The sequence below is a fragment of the Triplophysa dalaica genome, chromosome 11, assembly GCF_015846415.1.
Source record: "Triplophysa dalaica isolate WHDGS20190420 chromosome 11, ASM1584641v1, whole genome shotgun sequence".
Lineage (NCBI taxonomy): Eukaryota > Metazoa > Chordata > Actinopteri > Cypriniformes > Nemacheilidae > Triplophysa > Triplophysa dalaica.
In genome coordinates this window covers 11,424,437-11,443,968 of record NC_079552.1, presented here as the reverse complement: position 1 = coordinate 11,443,968, position 19,532 = coordinate 11,424,437, and the positions used below count along the sequence as shown (strand labels likewise).

The 19,532-nt window shown below is 36.6% G+C and overlaps 1 protein-coding gene across 1 annotated transcript; it reads left to right on the top strand.

Annotated features, from left to right (window-relative positions):
- Window positions 1-6,592: 6,592 nt before the first annotated feature.
- Window positions 6,593-17,622, top strand: oprm1 (opioid receptor, mu 1). The gene is made up of 3 exons (XM_056760933.1): window positions 6,593-7,986; window positions 14,688-15,049; window positions 15,798-17,622. Exons 1-3 carry the CDS (start codon window positions 7,730-7,732, stop codon window positions 16,328-16,330), a joined length of 1,152 nt encoding a protein of 383 aa, XP_056616911.1. The 5' UTR covers window positions 6,593-7,729; the 3' UTR covers window positions 16,331-17,622.
- The last annotated feature ends 1,910 nt before the right edge of the window (window positions 17,623-19,532 follow it).

Sequence of the window (19,532 nt, the reverse complement as noted above, 5' to 3'; positions counted from 1 at the left end):
TCTTCTCTCCATTCTCCAGAACAGCCGCACTAACTCCCAGGCTTTCAGGAGAGGGTGAGGAAGTGGAGCATCTGAGACCTGATAAATCCATCTGGGACAGAGAAAATGGAAATGAAGCACCATTTATGCTGTAAGAAATCAAGAAGCATACGCTAAACTCCGAACAGCTGTCATGCCACCTCTCTCATCTCCCTATCATCACCCTCTCCCTTTCCGAGCCTCTTGACATCTTCCTTAGAGCAAACAGTTTCATATCATATTGTGATCTTCCATGCCAGAGGCATCGGGCACATTTAAATACAATAAATCAAATGACAGCAAGTTGGGATATTAGATACAAGTGTAACAAAACAAACCAAGCTATTATTATAATCTCATCTTCATCCAGACTTGTTTGTTTGTTGTGCAATGGCTGAATCTCTGTCACTATAGCGATAGCTTTTCAGAAACACCAATAAATAAATAATCAAACAAGATATCCTTTTCAAAGGATATACTAAAATGCTATATGCAACTAATATCAAGTCTGTATTGAACAGTACATCAGCACAAATGTGATTTGACCATGCAGATACTCAGTAAAATAATACACGTAAAAGAAATACTGAATAAAAAACATGATTCATACAAAAGTGCCGTTACCAGAGCTGATAAATCACTTTTGAGGTTTTTCAATAAATCTCATTGTATGCCGTTATCTTCCACGACACAGACCTATAAATGAAGTGCCTAATCATTTATTCAAACAAAAAAAACGCTTATGCAACTGGAATGAAGTAATATCGCAGTGATATGGAGTGGCTTTCACCACTCTGTGAAGCTGACAGATATTCTGCAGTGGGCTGATAATGCAGAAAGAATGTGAGGAGATTTTTCTCTGTTGAAGCTCGGTCTCTTGATATACATAAAACCTGCAGGAATATAACTCACTCACATCTAACTATATGATAATAATATCATGTAGAGGTTTTCGTTTTATAATACAAAGTGAATGTTTGGTGAACGAGCCAACAACTATTGTAAAGGTTTTTTTGAAGACAGTTTACCCAGTTTAACACCCAAAATGTTTTGAAAACATAATTTACAATTCATTTACATTAGGTTAATCATTAGCACTTTTTTTCAAAGCAACCGACCAGAATACACAAAAATACAGCGATATATCATAGGGAAGATGCTTTATAATATGAGAAGCGCTATACAAAGTTACAAGGTTTCGAAATGCTGGAAGGGTTTTTACATTTAAAGGAGCAATGTGGAGATTTTAGCGGCATCTAGTGGTTTGTGCATCCAACAGCTCCCTCCACCCCTCCCTTTTCAAAGCACTACCGTTGCTGACACAGAACTAAGATGTTGTCACGTTTTCGCTTGTTTGCCGGAGGATAAAATGATTTACGGAACACTCTGTAGAGCAGTTTGTCAATTTAGGGCTACTGTAGTAACAACATGGCGAATTCTAAGCAAGGGGACCCGCGGTGTTTATTTTATTTGTTTATTTCAAAAGGATCCCCATTAGCTGACGCCGAAATGACAGCTAGTCTTCCTGGGGTCCAAACAATGCATACAAAAACCCAATAATTACAATCACAATTACTCCCAAATATATCATATGTAAATACACATGAGAGAACAAAAAAATAAAAATAAAAATAAAATAAGTATCACATAATACAATCTTATGATGTTAACAACAAATACAGTCTTAGTCTTTTTTTAAAACCAGTTTTTCCCTTAATTTCACGAACCCCAACTGGAAGATTGTTCCAAAACACAATTGCCCTATAAAACAATGTCCTCTTCATAGAGTCAGATTTAGGTAGGGGTAAAGAGATCTGTCGACTATTCGCCCCTCTTGTGTAATGTAAATGCATATCTGAATAGTAAATTATATTATCATAACAAAATGTAGGAGTCCGAATGGTAATAATTCTATGAAGGTATACTAACATATTAGCAGATAGTCTATGCTTGACCAACAGCCAAGCAAGACGTTCATGCATCTCCGCAACATTGGTTCTCGAAGAACAACCAAGAACCAGTCTTGTAGCCTTGTTTTGAGCCACTTGTAATTTTTTTAAATGTAAATGGTGTAATAGCTCATTCTAAGGTAATGAAAACATAACACTTCATCATGTAAGGTCTTTACCTCTGAAGACATAGTTATGCATGCTATATTGCATTTCTGTCAATAGATCCTCCAAAGCATTACAAACTGGATCTTTAAATAAATCAGCATGTTCCTGTCAAGTTTTCATGGAAAGCATTTTTTAATGATATTCCTGTAAAACCTAAAAAAAATACTAGCTGTTGCATTATGCACCTAGCAATAAATACAGCATTAATTTATGTTGGTAATGTTAATTTATCCTTTTATTTTTTTCTAGAGATGTTATTTCGTGTTTTTCGTAATATGTTCTGTATTTTCTGTATCAGATTGTATACTGCACTTGCTGGATATCAGTTTAAAATTCACACTTGCTGTACATCAATCTCACACTCTTAACTGTAATGTAGTGAAGGCCTGTTAGTCCTTTTGTCTCTTCTTTGAGCCTTCTGAAGAGGGTTTGGGGGATGCTTCGCAGTGTTGACTCCTTTGTTCCATCATCTCAAATAGCTGTATTCAGCTTTTTACAAGCTGTAACATCACAAAAAGGGAAACAGGCTCACTTGTTGAATAAATTGCTCTATCCTCTGTGAAATGAGTTAAATAATCCTTCATACTGAATGGTCACATTCCAACAAACACCAATATAAAAAAGTGTAAAATAACAATCATTTATTTGCTGAAAAAGGTACATCACATTTGGTAAGCAGTTTGAAAAAGCACAGTGAAAACATGACAAAGCGAATGCTCAACCCAATGAATCTTAGTTTGAAAGCTGCACTGAAGTTTAATAAATATCTGAGTTCCATGCGTGAGTACTTTCATAACACATCCATTTAGGACAAATGTTTTTGTGTAGAAAATGTCAAAAACAAGAGCAGAAACAGTGACTCAGATGTAAGCAGACAGTCAAAAGAACTGGGGTGCGCGAGTCTTCTCACTGTTGTTACGGTCTGTTTTTTCTCAGGCAGTCTCTAATGGGAAGGTGAAAAAGTCAGATGGATTCTTCCAAAAGTAGTGTTTTAGATCAGGGGGTAAGAACTATCTTCTGTAACCTGCTGTCAATTACTCATGCAGTGGTACTGTGAGGGTAATACCTATGCGCTCTAAATTCCTTGGAATCATTAGGAGGTATTGAATCGCTGGAGGAGATTGCATGAAATTAGTCTGAGGAGGATGATTACCTTTGCCATCACAAACTATATTCATGTTTTTGTCACGCTGCCTGATCCATAGGAGATTTATAATACACTGCTGTTAACCGTCAGCCAACGCTCTCTAAAAAAGTACATACATTTGAGTGAGATGTTTTAAGGATGGGCTTTCTTTTAAATAAAGAGAGGAAACCTAACATTTCCGTTTTTCCTGACACTTTTAAGCCTTTTTCTACCAAAACGATATGTATATATCATTCAAATAAAATGTCAAAAGCAAACATCATATGAACACAATACAAGATCTTTCCATGGGGGGGGAAAGCCAATGTGTACAGTTAACTATTGATGTGTTTCTTAATCTTTCGATTTTAATTCATTCTGGATGATTACCTTCGTAACAGCCCCTCTCCCTGTTTAACAGCTTGTTTGCTGGGAAGGTTGATAAGACATGCATCCATGGAAACAACCCCATCGACCGTATAGAACTGTGGACTGATGCTCAAGAGTCTATTAAGTTGTCTCCTTGATGAAATATGAGATAAATATTTTTCTCATGCATAGACGCTGGAGAGGATTCTTATATCAATAATTAATTCCCAAATGTTCAATAGTACACTCTAAATTAGTCTCAGGCCAGTCTTATGAAGCTGTCCACTGGGTCAGAGCCATTGGTCACAGGGTGCAAGACAATTTTAATTAATAAATGAATTAAAAATCCATGTGCTTTCTTAAGGTCCTTATTAGTCTTGTTTATGTTTTTCAGTAATCGTTTAACTGTAACTTTTTTGCATAATTATGGTTTTATTTTATTTGCTATTTAAATGTTTAAATAACAATTTTCCTAAACACTTCCATAATGAAATTCTTATCCTGTTTCCATAGTGTGTAATCATGGCATACTCTTTTTTTTCTTTTTCTTTGAAGAATAGAGTTAACAAAAATAGGAAATCCTTAAGAAGGTAGTTAGTTTACATAAAAACAGGATTGGTACGTATGTGTACAATGGCAGATAAATACCAGGATGAAACCATTTACTTTGAGGTCAATGGAAAAAAATATTGCGGTATTCAAATTTTTATTTTATTCCTTGAATGTCTAATTTACGATTATCTGCCACTCTTTATATATTAATAATAACTAGAGCTAGGTTCCTAGGGCATACTTCAAGTCTCCAATCTTATAACAGAGTCATTCATAATTAATGTTGCCACTTAAGTGAGAGAGAAATGGCTTTGCAAGGTTGTACGAGTAATCTATTTTTCTATGTTTTATGGACATTTTAAGAAATTATCTCTAATTGACAGCCTTATAAGCTTTGCTTGGATGCACCTTACAAATGCTGCGAGGAGGTTCATGTCTCCATGGCAACAGTGATACTTCTCTGCTACTCTTGATAGTGTTCAGAGCACTATTCGATGGCTTACTGTGCTGGGCACTCAACAGAAGCAAAACATTACCAGCTACATGTATATCAAAGATGTTTGATTACTATTTGACATACATCTGATATATTCTTGATCACTAACATGCTGTTGCCATTTTTTTAAAAGCATCAGCGGGAACATACTGTACATGTACAATAACCACTAAATACCCCTTAAAAAGCAGTGTTTAAAAGACAGTCTTATTTGCCTTGTATATTGTATTTGATATGTGATACCACTAGAAAGTAACATAGCTAAGTAAAAACATCTCTAAATTTAGGAAAGACACAGCATAACATCAACAATCATAATTTAAAAGAGAGTAATTCCTAATAACAAATCAGATGATATTTTTAGTATTTTTAAGTTTCACACACCACTGTCTAGGAATGTCAACCTAAGATCAGGAGTGATGATGCTAAAAAGCATCATTCATCTGTTTTGAAAAACATCATTTATATAAAAAACATATTTTCAGACATAATGCAATTTAATTTCATCTGATGGATCAAACACAAGCAATTTCAAGAGTTTTTCTTTAAGGAAACGGATGACAAAAGTAATTGCAGCTGGAGTGCCTCGTAACCTTAAACCTTAATTTTGCTCCGTGCAATGTGTATCAGAACCATGAATGTTCATTTCTTGTATATAGATCTGGTCAGTGTTAAATGGTCAATTTGTTCTAATGTTAGGGAGAATTCACTCTTTGTGGTGTACAAAAATATGGGATTAAGGCTCTTAGAGAGAACATGACTTAATTAAAAAGACTTGTTGGCAATTTGAATCACAGGAACATTTTTATATGTGTGCGTTTTTTATGGGAACCATTAGTGCAAATCTAGTTTTAGCAACATAAATAGTTTCCTGTCATTTATGTAACATCTCCAAAATTGCAATTTTTCACACAGGCTTCGGCATGATGAATCATTCTTCACTTAATTACTTTCAAGTAATTCAGCAAAATGCTTTCCCAATATGTTCTTAGAATATAATTTCCTTCATTTAACATTTCTAAGTGAAAGTACTGTCAAAGGCATCTAAAATCTATTACTATTGGGTGGGATTTTGTAGCTACCTGACATTTGATACTAATAACAAATTGCATTATAACATAAAACATTAAGATTAAAGGGATAGTTCACCCAAAAATGAAAATTGGGTCATCATTCTTTACCTTCGAGTTATTCCAAATCTGCATACATTTCTTTGTTCCAAATATTTTTCTCTATCTTCATCAGAGCAAAGAATTGCAATCAGATTTGTAATAACTCGAAGGTGAATAATGATGACCGAATTTTCATTCCATTCCATTCCATTTTCTACCGCTTTTATCCGAACTACCTCGGGTCACGGGGAGCCTGTGCCTATCTCAGGAGTCATCGGGCATCAAGGCAGGATACACCCTGATGGAGTGCCAACCCATCGCAGGGCACACACACTCACTACCGAATTTTCATGATGTAAATTAATTATTCCATATCTGCATACATTTCTTTGTTCTGGTGAACACAGAGAAAGATATTTGGAAGAATGGTTATAACCAAACAGATCTTACCCCACATTGACTCACATGGTAGGAAAAATGACTTAATCAGTTTTTTGTTATGTTGAACACAAAAGAAGATATGTTGAAGAATGTAGGACATTGTTCTGGGTCAAAATCTGTTTGGTTATAAGCATTCTTCCAAATATTTTTCTCTGTGTTCATCATAGCAAAGAATTGTATACAGATTTGGAAAAACTCGATGGTGAATAAATGATGACAGAATTTTCATTTTTTGGGTAATGTTAGATTATTACTTTTTGTCTAGGTAGAAGGTAGAAGAGTCTAGTTGATGGAACACACAAAGTTTCATGCCTGGAGACCAAGAATGACACAGACAAAAAAGTGCAGTTCCCTCAGAGTCCAATGTTTATTAAGCACAGGTCCAATATATGAGAATAGATGAGGAAGTGAGGAGATGCTCTGATCCAGACACTTACATGGAAAATCACGACACCTTATTATTAATACTTTCTGCTTAAGTTAGCAGGACTACGTTAGTTCCTTGTACTTTAACATCTGGAACATGCTGATATCTGGTACAAACACTTCTCTCAGTGACACTTACAAGTGAGAAACATAATAAGCAGGGTATAATGCATAAAACAGTAAAGAATACAATGTGCTGGACACAGGCAAACCTAAAGTCTCACGGGTGATGTATCCTTTTAAGAAAACCTCTGAGACTTTATTCTTATTATATAGGGAAATCGGGATTTATATTTTTGTATTCATTAGTATAGCTTTCTTTTGATTCACTGGCCTGTTGCACAACATTACTATCATTAGAGATCATTGGTATTGGTATTATAAGTAATATGTTGCTCAGTCTGAGTGATTGTGGAGATGCTGTGTTCATTTTTAGGAATCTTAATGCGTTACAATAATATAATTTTGCCTTACATTACAGAAAAATGTATCTTTGATCGAATTTACAGATACAGGATACCATAGCAAGTTAACATGAGGGGTATATTTCTGTAGAGAAAAATATAGCCTATTACAATTCACAAATAATATACAAAACATATTAACATAGACTTGTTATGCTGTCGCTCACTTAAAGCGTTTGAAGATGCCTTGTTTGAAAGCTTTTGATATTATTATCGGAAGTTTGAGATGTAGATGACTACTCGTGAATTCATACAGCCTAATCGATGATAAAGTCAGCAGTTGAAATCTCCTCAAAGCATCAGTTTTGGAGAAGCCTCTAGTCATGTGCATATCGACGTGACGTCATTTTGTCGAATAAAATGCGAATACGCGCTAAGAGCAACGCTTGATCCAATACAGCGAGGGTAACGTAAGACCACCGGTCATAGATTTATCACACAGTGACAGACGTTTCGATTTATCGTGTCGTGTGTGAAGACGTGCAGCAGCAGATACTCTCTCTACAAGGGATCGGACTCCGGCAACGAGCCTTATGAACTCGGACAGGTATCGGCATTGAAGAACGTGACAGATAAACGGCACGCGGGTGAATAGTACGGCACTTACCATGGAAACCGGCGGCAACATTTCGGACTTTCTGTATCCGTTTACCAATCCGGCGGTGTCGAACAACAGCGCGTTTTGCCGAAACTTCAGCAACAGCTCGAGCGTCACGAACCCGAACAGCTCCAGATGTGACAGGACGCCTGAGCTGGACAGTAGCTCAACTTCTGTCATAGTCGCGATCGTCATTACTGCTTTATACTCAATAGTGTGTGTGGTGGGACTGGTGGGCAACGTGCTCGTCATGTATGTTATTGTCAGGTAAGAAATGACACGTACATTGCTTTACCTCCGCTGCGCATGCATCAACGCATCGACTCCCTCTATATAAGCCTCTAAAGGTAAAAGAGTAGAGTACGTGTTTGTGTTGAGAGAGAAACATGTTGGAAGATATGGAGAAAAGTGAAGATGAGGTGTTTTCTAGTCAACTATTAACCGTGAAGAGGGTCGTACATGTACGCGTACTGTACAGTGCAAAGACTAAAGTGCATAGCTTTTGTTTCACGTTTTTTCCTATTGATGACGTATGAGATCAGTATTAGTAAATGCATTTAATCGTGCACAAATAATAACCTTTAATAGTGAAATAAAACATCTCTGACTGTATGTCATGTATTCATACAGTAAATGCGTCTCCGCAGTTATCAATATGTCTCTCAATATGCTACATAATAGGCCTGATGTTTAAAGTTACCAGTTTTATAAAACACCATGAGAGCAGTCTAAAACATTGATGTCACATTCCATATACTGTAAAGTGTTAATTCTTCACATAAATGAAGCAACATATTAACGTTCAATAAGGGTTTTTAATTTAGAAGCATACATAAATACATATGTTGGTGGATCTACATGAATAATCTACGATATGATAAAGCGTTTGATACTGTGGTATTAAAAGCAGAGTTGCAGAAGGGAATGATGTTATCTTTGGCTTCTTAGTGTGTTTGTACTCATGCCTGTGTTTTTGCCCTCCATTTATGTGTTCATCAACCTATTCGGCTGTCAATTGCTCACAGGATTCGGAAGCGATTTTGTATGGCTGCCTCATCTACCTATGGTAAACACCTCACCTGACCCTATATCAGTGAGATCTCCATAATAGGCTCAGGGGAATGATGCAATCAATACAGCAATTCGTCCTTAAACGGAAAGGAATGCATTCCAGTGAGTAAATTGGTGGAGGTTTATTTGCTGTTTTACATGTTGCACTGAATCATGCGCTTATCGTGGGATTCTTAGATGAGGCTGTTGAGATGTCGAAAACTGTGTGCAACTTTTATGTCTACACCACAGGATGATTTTCGAGAATTGAGAATATCGTTTACATTTCAAGATATGCTAAAAATTCCAAATTGTAGTCCGGCTATTTCAAAATGTGAGCCATGCTTGAGGTGACCCGATTTTCTTTTTGAGGTTTCCGAGAATTTTGGAGCAACCGCTCACAGTGACAAGCAGAAGAGAACTCGCCCAAGTAGGTGTAGCCAACTTTTGTGATTGATGAAGAGATTGCAGTGTAAAATTGATTTATTGACCGTATGATGTGGTGTTAAGATCAGTCACAAGAGAAATAATCACTCATCTTGAGTGAGTCTATTTAAAGAGACACTTTGCAATTACAAGTACATTACCTATTTGTCTCGAAGAGTTATCTGGAATCACTTCGTTTTTGTCTATGAGAAGAATAGTAGTTGCACAACCAAAAGTGCAATAATTGGCTAAAATAATATAATCTTTTTTTTTTATTTACGATATTTTAGCATGTATTTATGGTTTGCTTGTGTAGCAAGAATCTCTTTTAAATCGCTGTCCAATACATCTAAAACCCATTGGACCTGAGGTTTATCACTATGCATTCAATACACATCAGCAGTATTTCTTTAAAGTCAAGATTAAAGACACTTGAAACTGCTTCTGCAACATTAGTGTCACACTTACACCAAAATCTCCCTTCACACTGTACCACACTTTAAAGATAAAGGCTGAAGGTTTTTTAAACACTTAAGAATTTATAGAGTTTTAAAAAGAAATTCCTTTGATGAAAAGTATAGATGCTCTTTAGGACCGATTTCTTCAGCTTATTTTTGTAAACATGGTTGTAAAATCAACCCCTGAATGTCCAGTTTTCATGTGAACGTACATTTACATTTAGTCGTTTAGAAAGACGCTTTTATCCAAAGCGGTAAGTGGAAAGAGAAGGTAATTGCTGTGAATGTAAATGACCTGTATGTCTCCTGTTGTCATAGAGAATCCTGTGTGTTTGTTTCCCACATTCTCATCGTGCAATGACTGCATCCACCACATCTTTCCTACTGCAGATGTAAACCAAAAACAAATGGAAAACATTAATCTGTGGTATTTCTCATGTTCAAGTATAAATTGAGCGTTATTGTCATTCCGCTATAGGTGGGGACATACAGTGGAATGAAATGTCATGCCTTACAGGACCACAACGCTACATAAATACAGACATACAACGGTGGAGTAAAAAAAGAATAAACCTTTACACAAACTTACTTACTAATTCACTGAGAGAGTGACTACAGTCTGTATGCTACAAATAAATACTGTACATGTGCATGTATTCTCTAGGCATTAGAATGCTTAAATTGAAAAACAGTTGTGTACATAGGATTGAATTTTAGATTAAAGTACAGGCTCTAAAAGCACCATGATGCATGGTTAAGTGCTGTTCATGCTTTTATTACCGTTCCCAAGAAACGTACACTAGAGATGAGGAGCCAAAAAAATCAATACTGCGTACAATTTCTGTAATTGCTTTATTAATCAAAAGTTTCCAGATACTCCTCTCTTATCTCTGCACATTTTCTCCTCGATTTGTGCCAACTGAAGCTCACCAGTTAATTATCAGATGTAAAAATCAGGACTGTCACATTTGGCACCGTACAGGGGGTCGCCTAGTTCATAATGTGCTATAACCTGATAAATTTCCCCAGGCCTCTGGTTTCTAAAAGCTATACTCAGTTAGACTCTTTACACATCTTTAACTTTACAGCATTTCGAATTCCCAGGTAAGTGTACCGATGATGTACACTGAGCTAACAAAAGCGACAGTTCCCACAAATGTTTATTGATCCTTGTGCAAGCTTAATGGTTTCTATGATCCTATGATGTGTAAATAGGGCCACTTACAGGAAGGAAGTTCTATCAAGAGGTTTTATGCCTCCAATATATGTTTTTGTCTGTAATAAAGCAATGCGATACAAAAAAATCAGTTGTCCTCTGACATGACTAATTGATATGTTAAAAATACCTCAGAATAAATATGCTCCAATCATTTTTGTAATGTGGAAAAAAATTTCTAAGGCAGAGATGTGACGTGACGTAATGGTGTGGAACAAACATTCAGAAGATGTCGAGCTCTGCTGGGCAGTCATGCTGCGGCTTCTGTGCTGTGAGACTGAAAATGAGAATAGGGATTTGTAGGGGTGCAGAATCATTATAAGATCATAATTCAATGTCAGATAAACCAACAGTTTGCCCTGGCTGATGGAAAAAGAACATTATTAGTGCAACGCTGTTAATTTAACTCTTAATATAATTATAGTCCCATTTCAGCAGGATTGTTTTCATCTTTATCTGCAATATTTTGTCTTTATCATTAAGATTGTTTTGCAGCTTAAGTGGAATTTGTAATTATAGATGTTGCCCATATAAACTGCAAATATTTTTAAAATATTTCATTGTTTTTTTTCTCCCGGTCAGCAACACAAATAAGTGGAGAAGGCATGGTAAAAAAGTACGGCTCGCGTTTTCCGCACGGTTTAAGACGCAAAATGTGAATCGCCCCTTATACAGTTGTTTTGTGATTTCTAGGTTCTTATCAGTCTTTCTTTGATAGAAACACAGAGTTGAAAAACATTGTCAGCAGCACCTTTCTTTCCTGGGTTTGACAGATAAAACGAACCAACCCGACAGCCACCTGATCAAAATCAACAAAATCTGTCTGTTTGGTGCGGGGACTCCAGGTGCTGGGTCTGGGCTCGATTCTAGCACCTGTGTCTTAGACTGTTTGTGACGTTCAAAATGAAAATGTCATATTTTATTAGTTGAAAATCGGAAAAGAAGCTCATCCATGAATCACCCAGATTAGCTTGTCTTTATTCACTTCGGTTGCATTGTAATTTATTTCTTCTGCCATTCTGAGAGCTTTCAAATGCGAGCAGCACATAATGACAAAATGAGTCTTTTGATTTATTCATCTGTTTCTGTATCCCCCCTTTTCCTTTTTTGTTTGTAAAGTTTTTTTTAGAAGTGTGTCTGTCAGATTGACAGCTTTCCTTTGAAGGCTGATAATTGGGTGATTGTTCATTTTCAAGCTTTCATTTATTTGAGTCATTGTATATTCACGTACCCCAGTTTGAAAAGAAATCTGCTTTTTAAAGACATAATTTGATAGCACGGTCTGTTGTATTGTGTTTGTTCCTATTGTTTTTTAAACAATGTGGGACATTTTAAAGAAATTAAATGACAAATCAATGTGTCTACATCCATAAACAGATGCCATTTAGGCGGACGGTAGAAGAAATCTGCACATGTTCTGGTGTTTCCTAGCAACAAGCAAGTCCTTGGTTTTATGATCAGATCACAACAAAATCTGATTTGCCTGCATTTCCTTTAACTCCGACAAACATAATTTCCAAATTTGATGTCTTGATTATTTTCTGAATTAGGCAATTAATAGTACGAATGACCAGTTTGTTTTTTCTTTATACAATTTTACTCGTTACAAGTTAACGTTGACAGAGTTGTATACAGTATACGCTCTGCATACACACAGTTTGTTCATATTTTCATTTGGAATGTACGGATATCTTATACAATACAATACGGAAAGAATACAATACAGAATAAAAATGATCATCCTTCCACAATTACTTTCACTGTGAAGACCCGAAGGTCCATGAGCAGGGTATTTAAAATCCCTCTTTCTGCACTCTTTGTTACCTGTCATATTTTATTAGCATTAGGTGTTCCTATGCCAGCGGCAGAGAGATAATGATCATACTCAGTTATATCAGTTCTGCATCACTGAACAGCTGAATCAAATGGATGAAGACCAACTTTTACATTATAGGTGTTACAAAAATGTGATGCATCCTCCCTTTAAAAACGTCTATCTTCATTTTAAAGTTGGCATGTGTGAACGTCCATAAACTTGTTTCCTATGAACTCTCCTGTCTGTCACACCTAATTCTCTTCATAAGAAATACTGCACACCTTCCTCTAGGTTAACAAAAGGTCTTGGTTGCCAGGCATGTTGTCCCGAAATGCATTCATTCTCATCCCACTCTGAAAGCTCTTGCCGGAGGTGGCTGCTTTACGAAAGTTCTGATAGATGTGTACTGTAGTTTCACGGACCATTCCATGGATGAAAAACACCAGCTGGTTGACCATGGATGCCTTATGGCATTTGTAAAGTCTGATGGAGATGCCAGCACACTAACATTCAAAATACAGTATGGTGTTGACAGCTATGATGTTGTTTTAGTAGGGAAGATGGTTGGCGAGAAATACATTTTTAATATAATATTAATAATAATAATAACAACGTTTTTCAATTCAAATATATTGCTCGAAGTGTTTAATTAAAAATATATAATTTTAAACAGTTTTTATTCTTAATTATTCCTCAAATTATAAATCCTTCTCTCACGCGTTATCTTGAAATTTCATCAATGAATCAAGTGCAAGTTAACAGTCCCAAACCAACAACCAGCACATAAATGGATTTAAAAGTTTATGCCTGTGACCTTTATGTAATCTATGACTTCTTCTTGTGCTTCTGCATTTTCTCTGTGACATCCAGCTTTATCGAATGTAAACTGCTCTCTTAAAGACGATTTTACTGTAAGCACACACTAAATACATCTGTGTTTGTAAAGTGTATATCCGGATGGTCCAGACTATGTTGTGATTCATGTATTTTTCTGTGAAAGTCAAACAAGTGGGCCTTTGATAAACTATAGTCTTTTTACCGGGCTGGTGGTTTACATAAAAGCTCCTAATGGATCATTTTCACTGCTATTGCAATACATCAGTAATGGTTTGGATTTTAATAATCCAGATTGGTTTATGGTTCTGTTTAGTGTAATGTCAGAAATAATGGAAACAGCACAGACTTTAAAGTATTTCTTTCATCTCAGCCGAGTGTTTACAAAAAATACAAGTTGTATCCAAGAGTATCTACTGCTGATTTAAAGGCGTATTAGGCAATCTTAAGAAAGTGTACTTTTATTCAACACAGCTGAACAGAGCAGGTAGAGTCAGCAATTGCTTGAAAATGACAGTAGTGAATTGATAAACGCTCCATTAAAGAGAAGCCAAGAGATGGAAAGTAAAAGTGGCTAGTATCAGTTTTACATGGAAATTTCTTCATGAATTATTTATCATTCACATGAAAGCCTATTCAGATAGGTGGAAGAAACCCCTTTGCACTTTATTTTCCCAGACTAAATGAGTCTTTGAATCTATATCTCATTCTTGTCATGAGTGACAGAAGTAACTCCAGTGGTTCTTACTATTCATTGATTTTTCTATCAGACCAAAGTTTGATTTGTTATACCATAGGTATCTTTTCCTTTCATCACAGCATGTGCCAGTCCCTCAAAGACGGATCTTGATGTGGGCAAACCATTATGTCATGCTGATAGTGGTATTATGAAGTTATTGTTGCAATCCAACCAAATCCAAGATCAGTCTGAAAGTAAAACTTTTTCACAATACACACTTTACCAAGAAATACAGTATGCCATGCACTTTTGTGTTGTAGTGTATTGTACTGAAAGATATTATTGTTGTTTCAGTATTTTCTTCTGAGCAGTATTTCTTTGGCCACAATGATTTTTCCCATTTGCACACCGCATTCCCGATAATGTGATTTCATTAATGTGTTTCAAATTGTAAATAATGTGATTTCGATCTGTTTTCCATCATTGCAGATACACCAAAATGAAAACTGCGACCAACATCTACATCTTCAACCTTGCTTTAGCAGATGCCCTGGCAACAAGTACTCTCCCATTCCAGAGCGTGAACTACCTAATGGGCACATGGCCATTTGGAGATGTGCTGTGCAAGATTGTGATGTCCATTGATTACTACAACATGTTCACCAGCATCTTCACCCTCACTACAATGAGCGTCGACCGTTACATAGCTGTCTGTCATCCGGTTAAAGCCTTGGACTTCAGAACCCCCCGTAATGCCAAGATTGTCAACGTTTGTAACTGGATCCTTTCATCGGCTATCGGGCTTCCTGTCATGGTCATGGCCTCCACTATGCTTGAGTACAACAGCAGCTGTATGTTGAATTCAGATTTAACTGCATTAAAAACAATTTCTCAATCCATTTAAAAGTTCTTCTGATTCGAGTAGATGGTCTGTTGCTCAACCAAAACAATCTTGAAAAATTCTTTCATGATTTATTCATCCTCATGTAATTTCAAACCTGAATGACTCTCTTGCTTCTGCAGTGCAAAAAAGAAGATATTTTGAAGAATGTTGTTATGCGAACAGCATTGAACCCCTTTTGACTTCCATTGTCTGGACACAAAACCGCTGAGACATTTCTCAAAATATCTTCTTTTGTGTTCCACCGAAGAATGAATCACACACAGGAGGTTGAATATGTGATGACAGATTTTGTTTTTTGGGTGAACTATCCCTTTACTCATTTCCTGCAGTTTAAGGACCCTATTGAGACCCATAACAATAGAAAACACCCACGTAACTTCTTCACTTAAGTGTAATAAGTAAATTTTCACATGTTTTTTAGGACTGAACACATCCCGTTTCGTTACTGTGGTGACAGAAAATGCCATCATGAGAGCCAGAAGCATTGAGCCAGAAAATTGCTATTGAGCAAATTTAGATTGATGTCAGTTTCAGTCATTTGGGAAATATATTATAATGCCTAATAGCGGTTGCAGAATGGCCTGGGTCTCTATGGCAACCAAAGCACCGCCCGGAAGAAATAATTACTTGTTGTACAACTATGCAATTTGCTTTGCAAAAACAAATCGAAATTTCACTTATTTGTTCTCTTACAGCGTTTGGCATCACCAACTGCACTTTGCTCTTTCCCCATCCTTCCTGGTACTGGGAGAACCTCCTGAAGATCTGCGTTTTCATCTTTGCCTTCATCATGCCTGTGCTCATCATCACCGTCTGTTACGGCTTGATGATTCTCCGCCTGAAGAGCGTCCGCATGCTGTCTGGCTCGAAGGAGAAGGATCGCAATCTGCGCCGCATCACCCGAATGGTCCTGGTGGTGGTGGCGGTTTTCATCGTCTGCTGGACCCCAATCCACATCTTTGTCATCATCAAAGCCCTGGTGAACATTCCCAGCTCGCTCCTGCAGACTGTCACCTGGCATTTCTGCATCGCCCTCGGCTACACCAACAGCTGTCTCAACCCAGTCCTCTACGCCTTTCTGGATGAGAACTTCAAGCGATGTTTCAGGGAGTTCTGCATTCCAAGTCCTTCCGTGCTCGACCTGCAGAACTCCACACGTACCAGGAACCCCCAGCACGAGGGCCAGTCCAGCGGCCAAACGGTAGACAGGACGAATCAGCAGGTATGACTAGTCCTGGAGATGTCATCACTGGAGTCCCGCTCCCAGCCCAGTGTTGACATGAGCTCAGAGGTCACACAAGTCACCACGGGTGTCTGACTGCTTGAAATGCCAACAAGTGAGTCGAAGTACCTCTGAGCATCTCGCTAGGCCTCCCCCAAAGAGTTCTTAACAATTTTGATATGGAGAAAGACTGTTGGTGTACATGAGAGAGAACCGCACCTCAAACTAGACTTCAGCGTGACGTGTGATGTGATGAAATAATGAAACACCCTAAATGACAGACAGAATTTATTCCAATGTTTGGAACGTTCACATGCATCAGATGTGACCCTTAGGTTAGACATATGCATTTGACCATCATTTAAAGGGATAGTTCAATCAAAAATTTTAAATCTGTTATCATTTTCTCACCCTCAAGTTGTTTCAAACTGTATACATTTAGTTGTTCTGTTGAACACAAAAGAAGACATTTCGAAGAATATGGAAAACTACACCTTTCTGGGGCACCATTGACTACCATAGTAGATTTGTATTATACTAAAGTAGTCAATAGTGCCCCAGAACTGCTTGGTTACAAACATTCTTCCAAATATCTTCTTTGTATTCAGCAAAACAACAAAAATTATACAGGGTTAAAACAACTTGTAAACGATGACAGAGTTTTCATTTATGGTTGAACTATCCCTTTAAGAACTGTATATACTGTATATTCACTCAGCTATAGCTGCAACGGTCCATTTTGTAAATGTTAATGTAATATAATATCAAAATGATAATTTTATAAATGGAAGCTTTGTAGACTGCTGAAACAAATCCATTCACGTATGTAAATGATGTACACGTCATTTATTCATCATTTCCAGAATTCACTGCATTAAAGTATTTTTAGATTCTGGTCTGCTTTCATAGCCTTTGCAGATTGATTAAGCCGCCATTCAATCGTGTTTCTTTGGAGTGACTATTAATCATCAAATGACTGTTGAAAGGCAAAAACACTTATTCTCCGATTTACTGTGAGCTTTATATAAAACCCAGTTAGAAGCGCCTTGTGCAACAATGGATAATCTTCACGCTTCAGTGGTTACAAGTGCGTTGTGCTTGTACTTCAATGCTATATTCTTGTACAAATGTAAATTTCCAATGTAATTGTCTGAATGTCACTCAAATTAAGACGATGTGTCTAAAAAAACAAATCTTTTACTGTTTGCGCTAAAACTACTTTAAGATGTGTGTGCAGGTGTTTCTGTAAGTTTTTATATACTGTATGCAGCATCTTAAATAAAGCATTATATACAATATGTTTTTGGTGATTATAAATCTGAATTTTTCATTTTTAATTATATTAATATAATGTGATATGTGTTAAGTCTCAAAGACGCAAAAGCTCGGGACTTGTTGGCTTTAGTATGTATTCAGCTGGAGATTTTTAAAAACATTGTTTTGTATGCCATATTTATTCCTGCTTCACTAATTTTGAATCAGAGTTCTTGCAAACACGGTTACGTTTTTTTATACCCCATAGCATCTGACATTTCTTCGAAGTACAAGATATTTATAATATAATCTAAATCTCTTTGGATGAACAATAAGCACTCACTCTCTCTTCTAGATAATTGAACACGAGACCTCTGTCTCTACACAAACTGAAAGACTGTTCCAGCTGTTTTCAGTCATTACCAAGACCTCTATCATCTAGTTTGAGACCCTTTCCCGCTGTAAAGGGCCAATAATTTCTTCTTTAATACTTTGAAATCAAATAATCATGGCCTTTTGGCTGCCATTTCGGTCATTTTGTTCCAGTTTCCCCCACAAGCAGTCTTGATGCAACACCCAGGGGAAATTAAGGAACAGAGCTAGTATGTTCAGGCCATCTTAGCGCATAACCTAAGGCGAGAATGGTGGCAGAGAGCAGGAGAGAGAGTCATTCATTTTATCACCGTTGTCTGCATTTACACTGTCCTGAAGTGGCAACAATTTTAGAGTTTTCCGAGAAATGAGAATGTATTAAACATTAGAAGATCAAACATTTTGCTTGAACAGATGGATGTGGTTCTTAAGATCTTTAGAGACGTTGTCATCATCCTCTTTACACCCCGCCCACTTTTCTGAATACAACATAATTCAAGTTGTAGACGGATCCTATAGATTTCTTAGAAACCTCTTAAAAACTCCAATAATGCACAGTGGAGAATAAATTGAACTTGAGGTAATCAAGACTGTGGACTTAAGACCTTTTACAGTGATTTTAGAAAAGGAGCACTTTCTGTGTCCAAAACATATGAAGAGACTTCCCCGTATCGACACCTTTAAAAGCATTAAAGGTAGAGCATACAGTATAGGCCTACAAGGCTATACAATAAAGTCCTTTCTTGGAAAATATTTTACAGAATTAAGAAAAAAAAAATTAATGATAGAAACAAAGATTTTAAATTGCTTGATGAAATGAATTGCTGTAACTTAAATCAAGAAACATATTCTGGTTAGGTTCTGCTTCGAGTTCACATATCAATTTTTGAATGTTACTTAAAATGAACATATTTCATTTAGTAAATTCAACAGTAACAGTTTACAGGGAATCCAATCCAAATTAAAAAAGCTATTTTGCATTTTCAACAGACCAAGCATAAGATCATTTGTAAAGCACTGCAGTTGAGGGATTTCCACACTTGGATAACAATCAATAAATACAAAAATCTTAAATCTCTCATTAAATATAAACACTTACATTACCTTTTCTTTTCAAAATAGACGGTGACATTAACAGACACCATGAATAAGTTTTCAACTGAAGCATCTGCTGTAATGAAGGCAGGCATTTACTGTATTGGAGCAAAGAGCTTTTGAAACTAATGAGACTGTTGGGGAGATGGCCTAAGCAATGGTGAATGTCATGTGGAAAATTCCAGCATTGTGAGCAAAGATTCCAACTAACTAGTTAACCATTTTAATGAAGGTTTCTAACTTTTGCACTGCCATCGACACTGATACTACTAACAGCCGTCAGTAATTAGAAGTGTTCCCTTTCAAACATGCTGTCATTTCTCCCTTCTCGAAATACGGAAAGCCATTTCTACAAATTCCATTACTTGGATCAACAACACACAGGTCATGTGCTTTTACAGTATATGACGCACATGGCTGATCTTAAAGCAAGACTTAATCAACCTCCAACTTGAGACGATGCTTTTTAAAGTCATAGACATAGGAA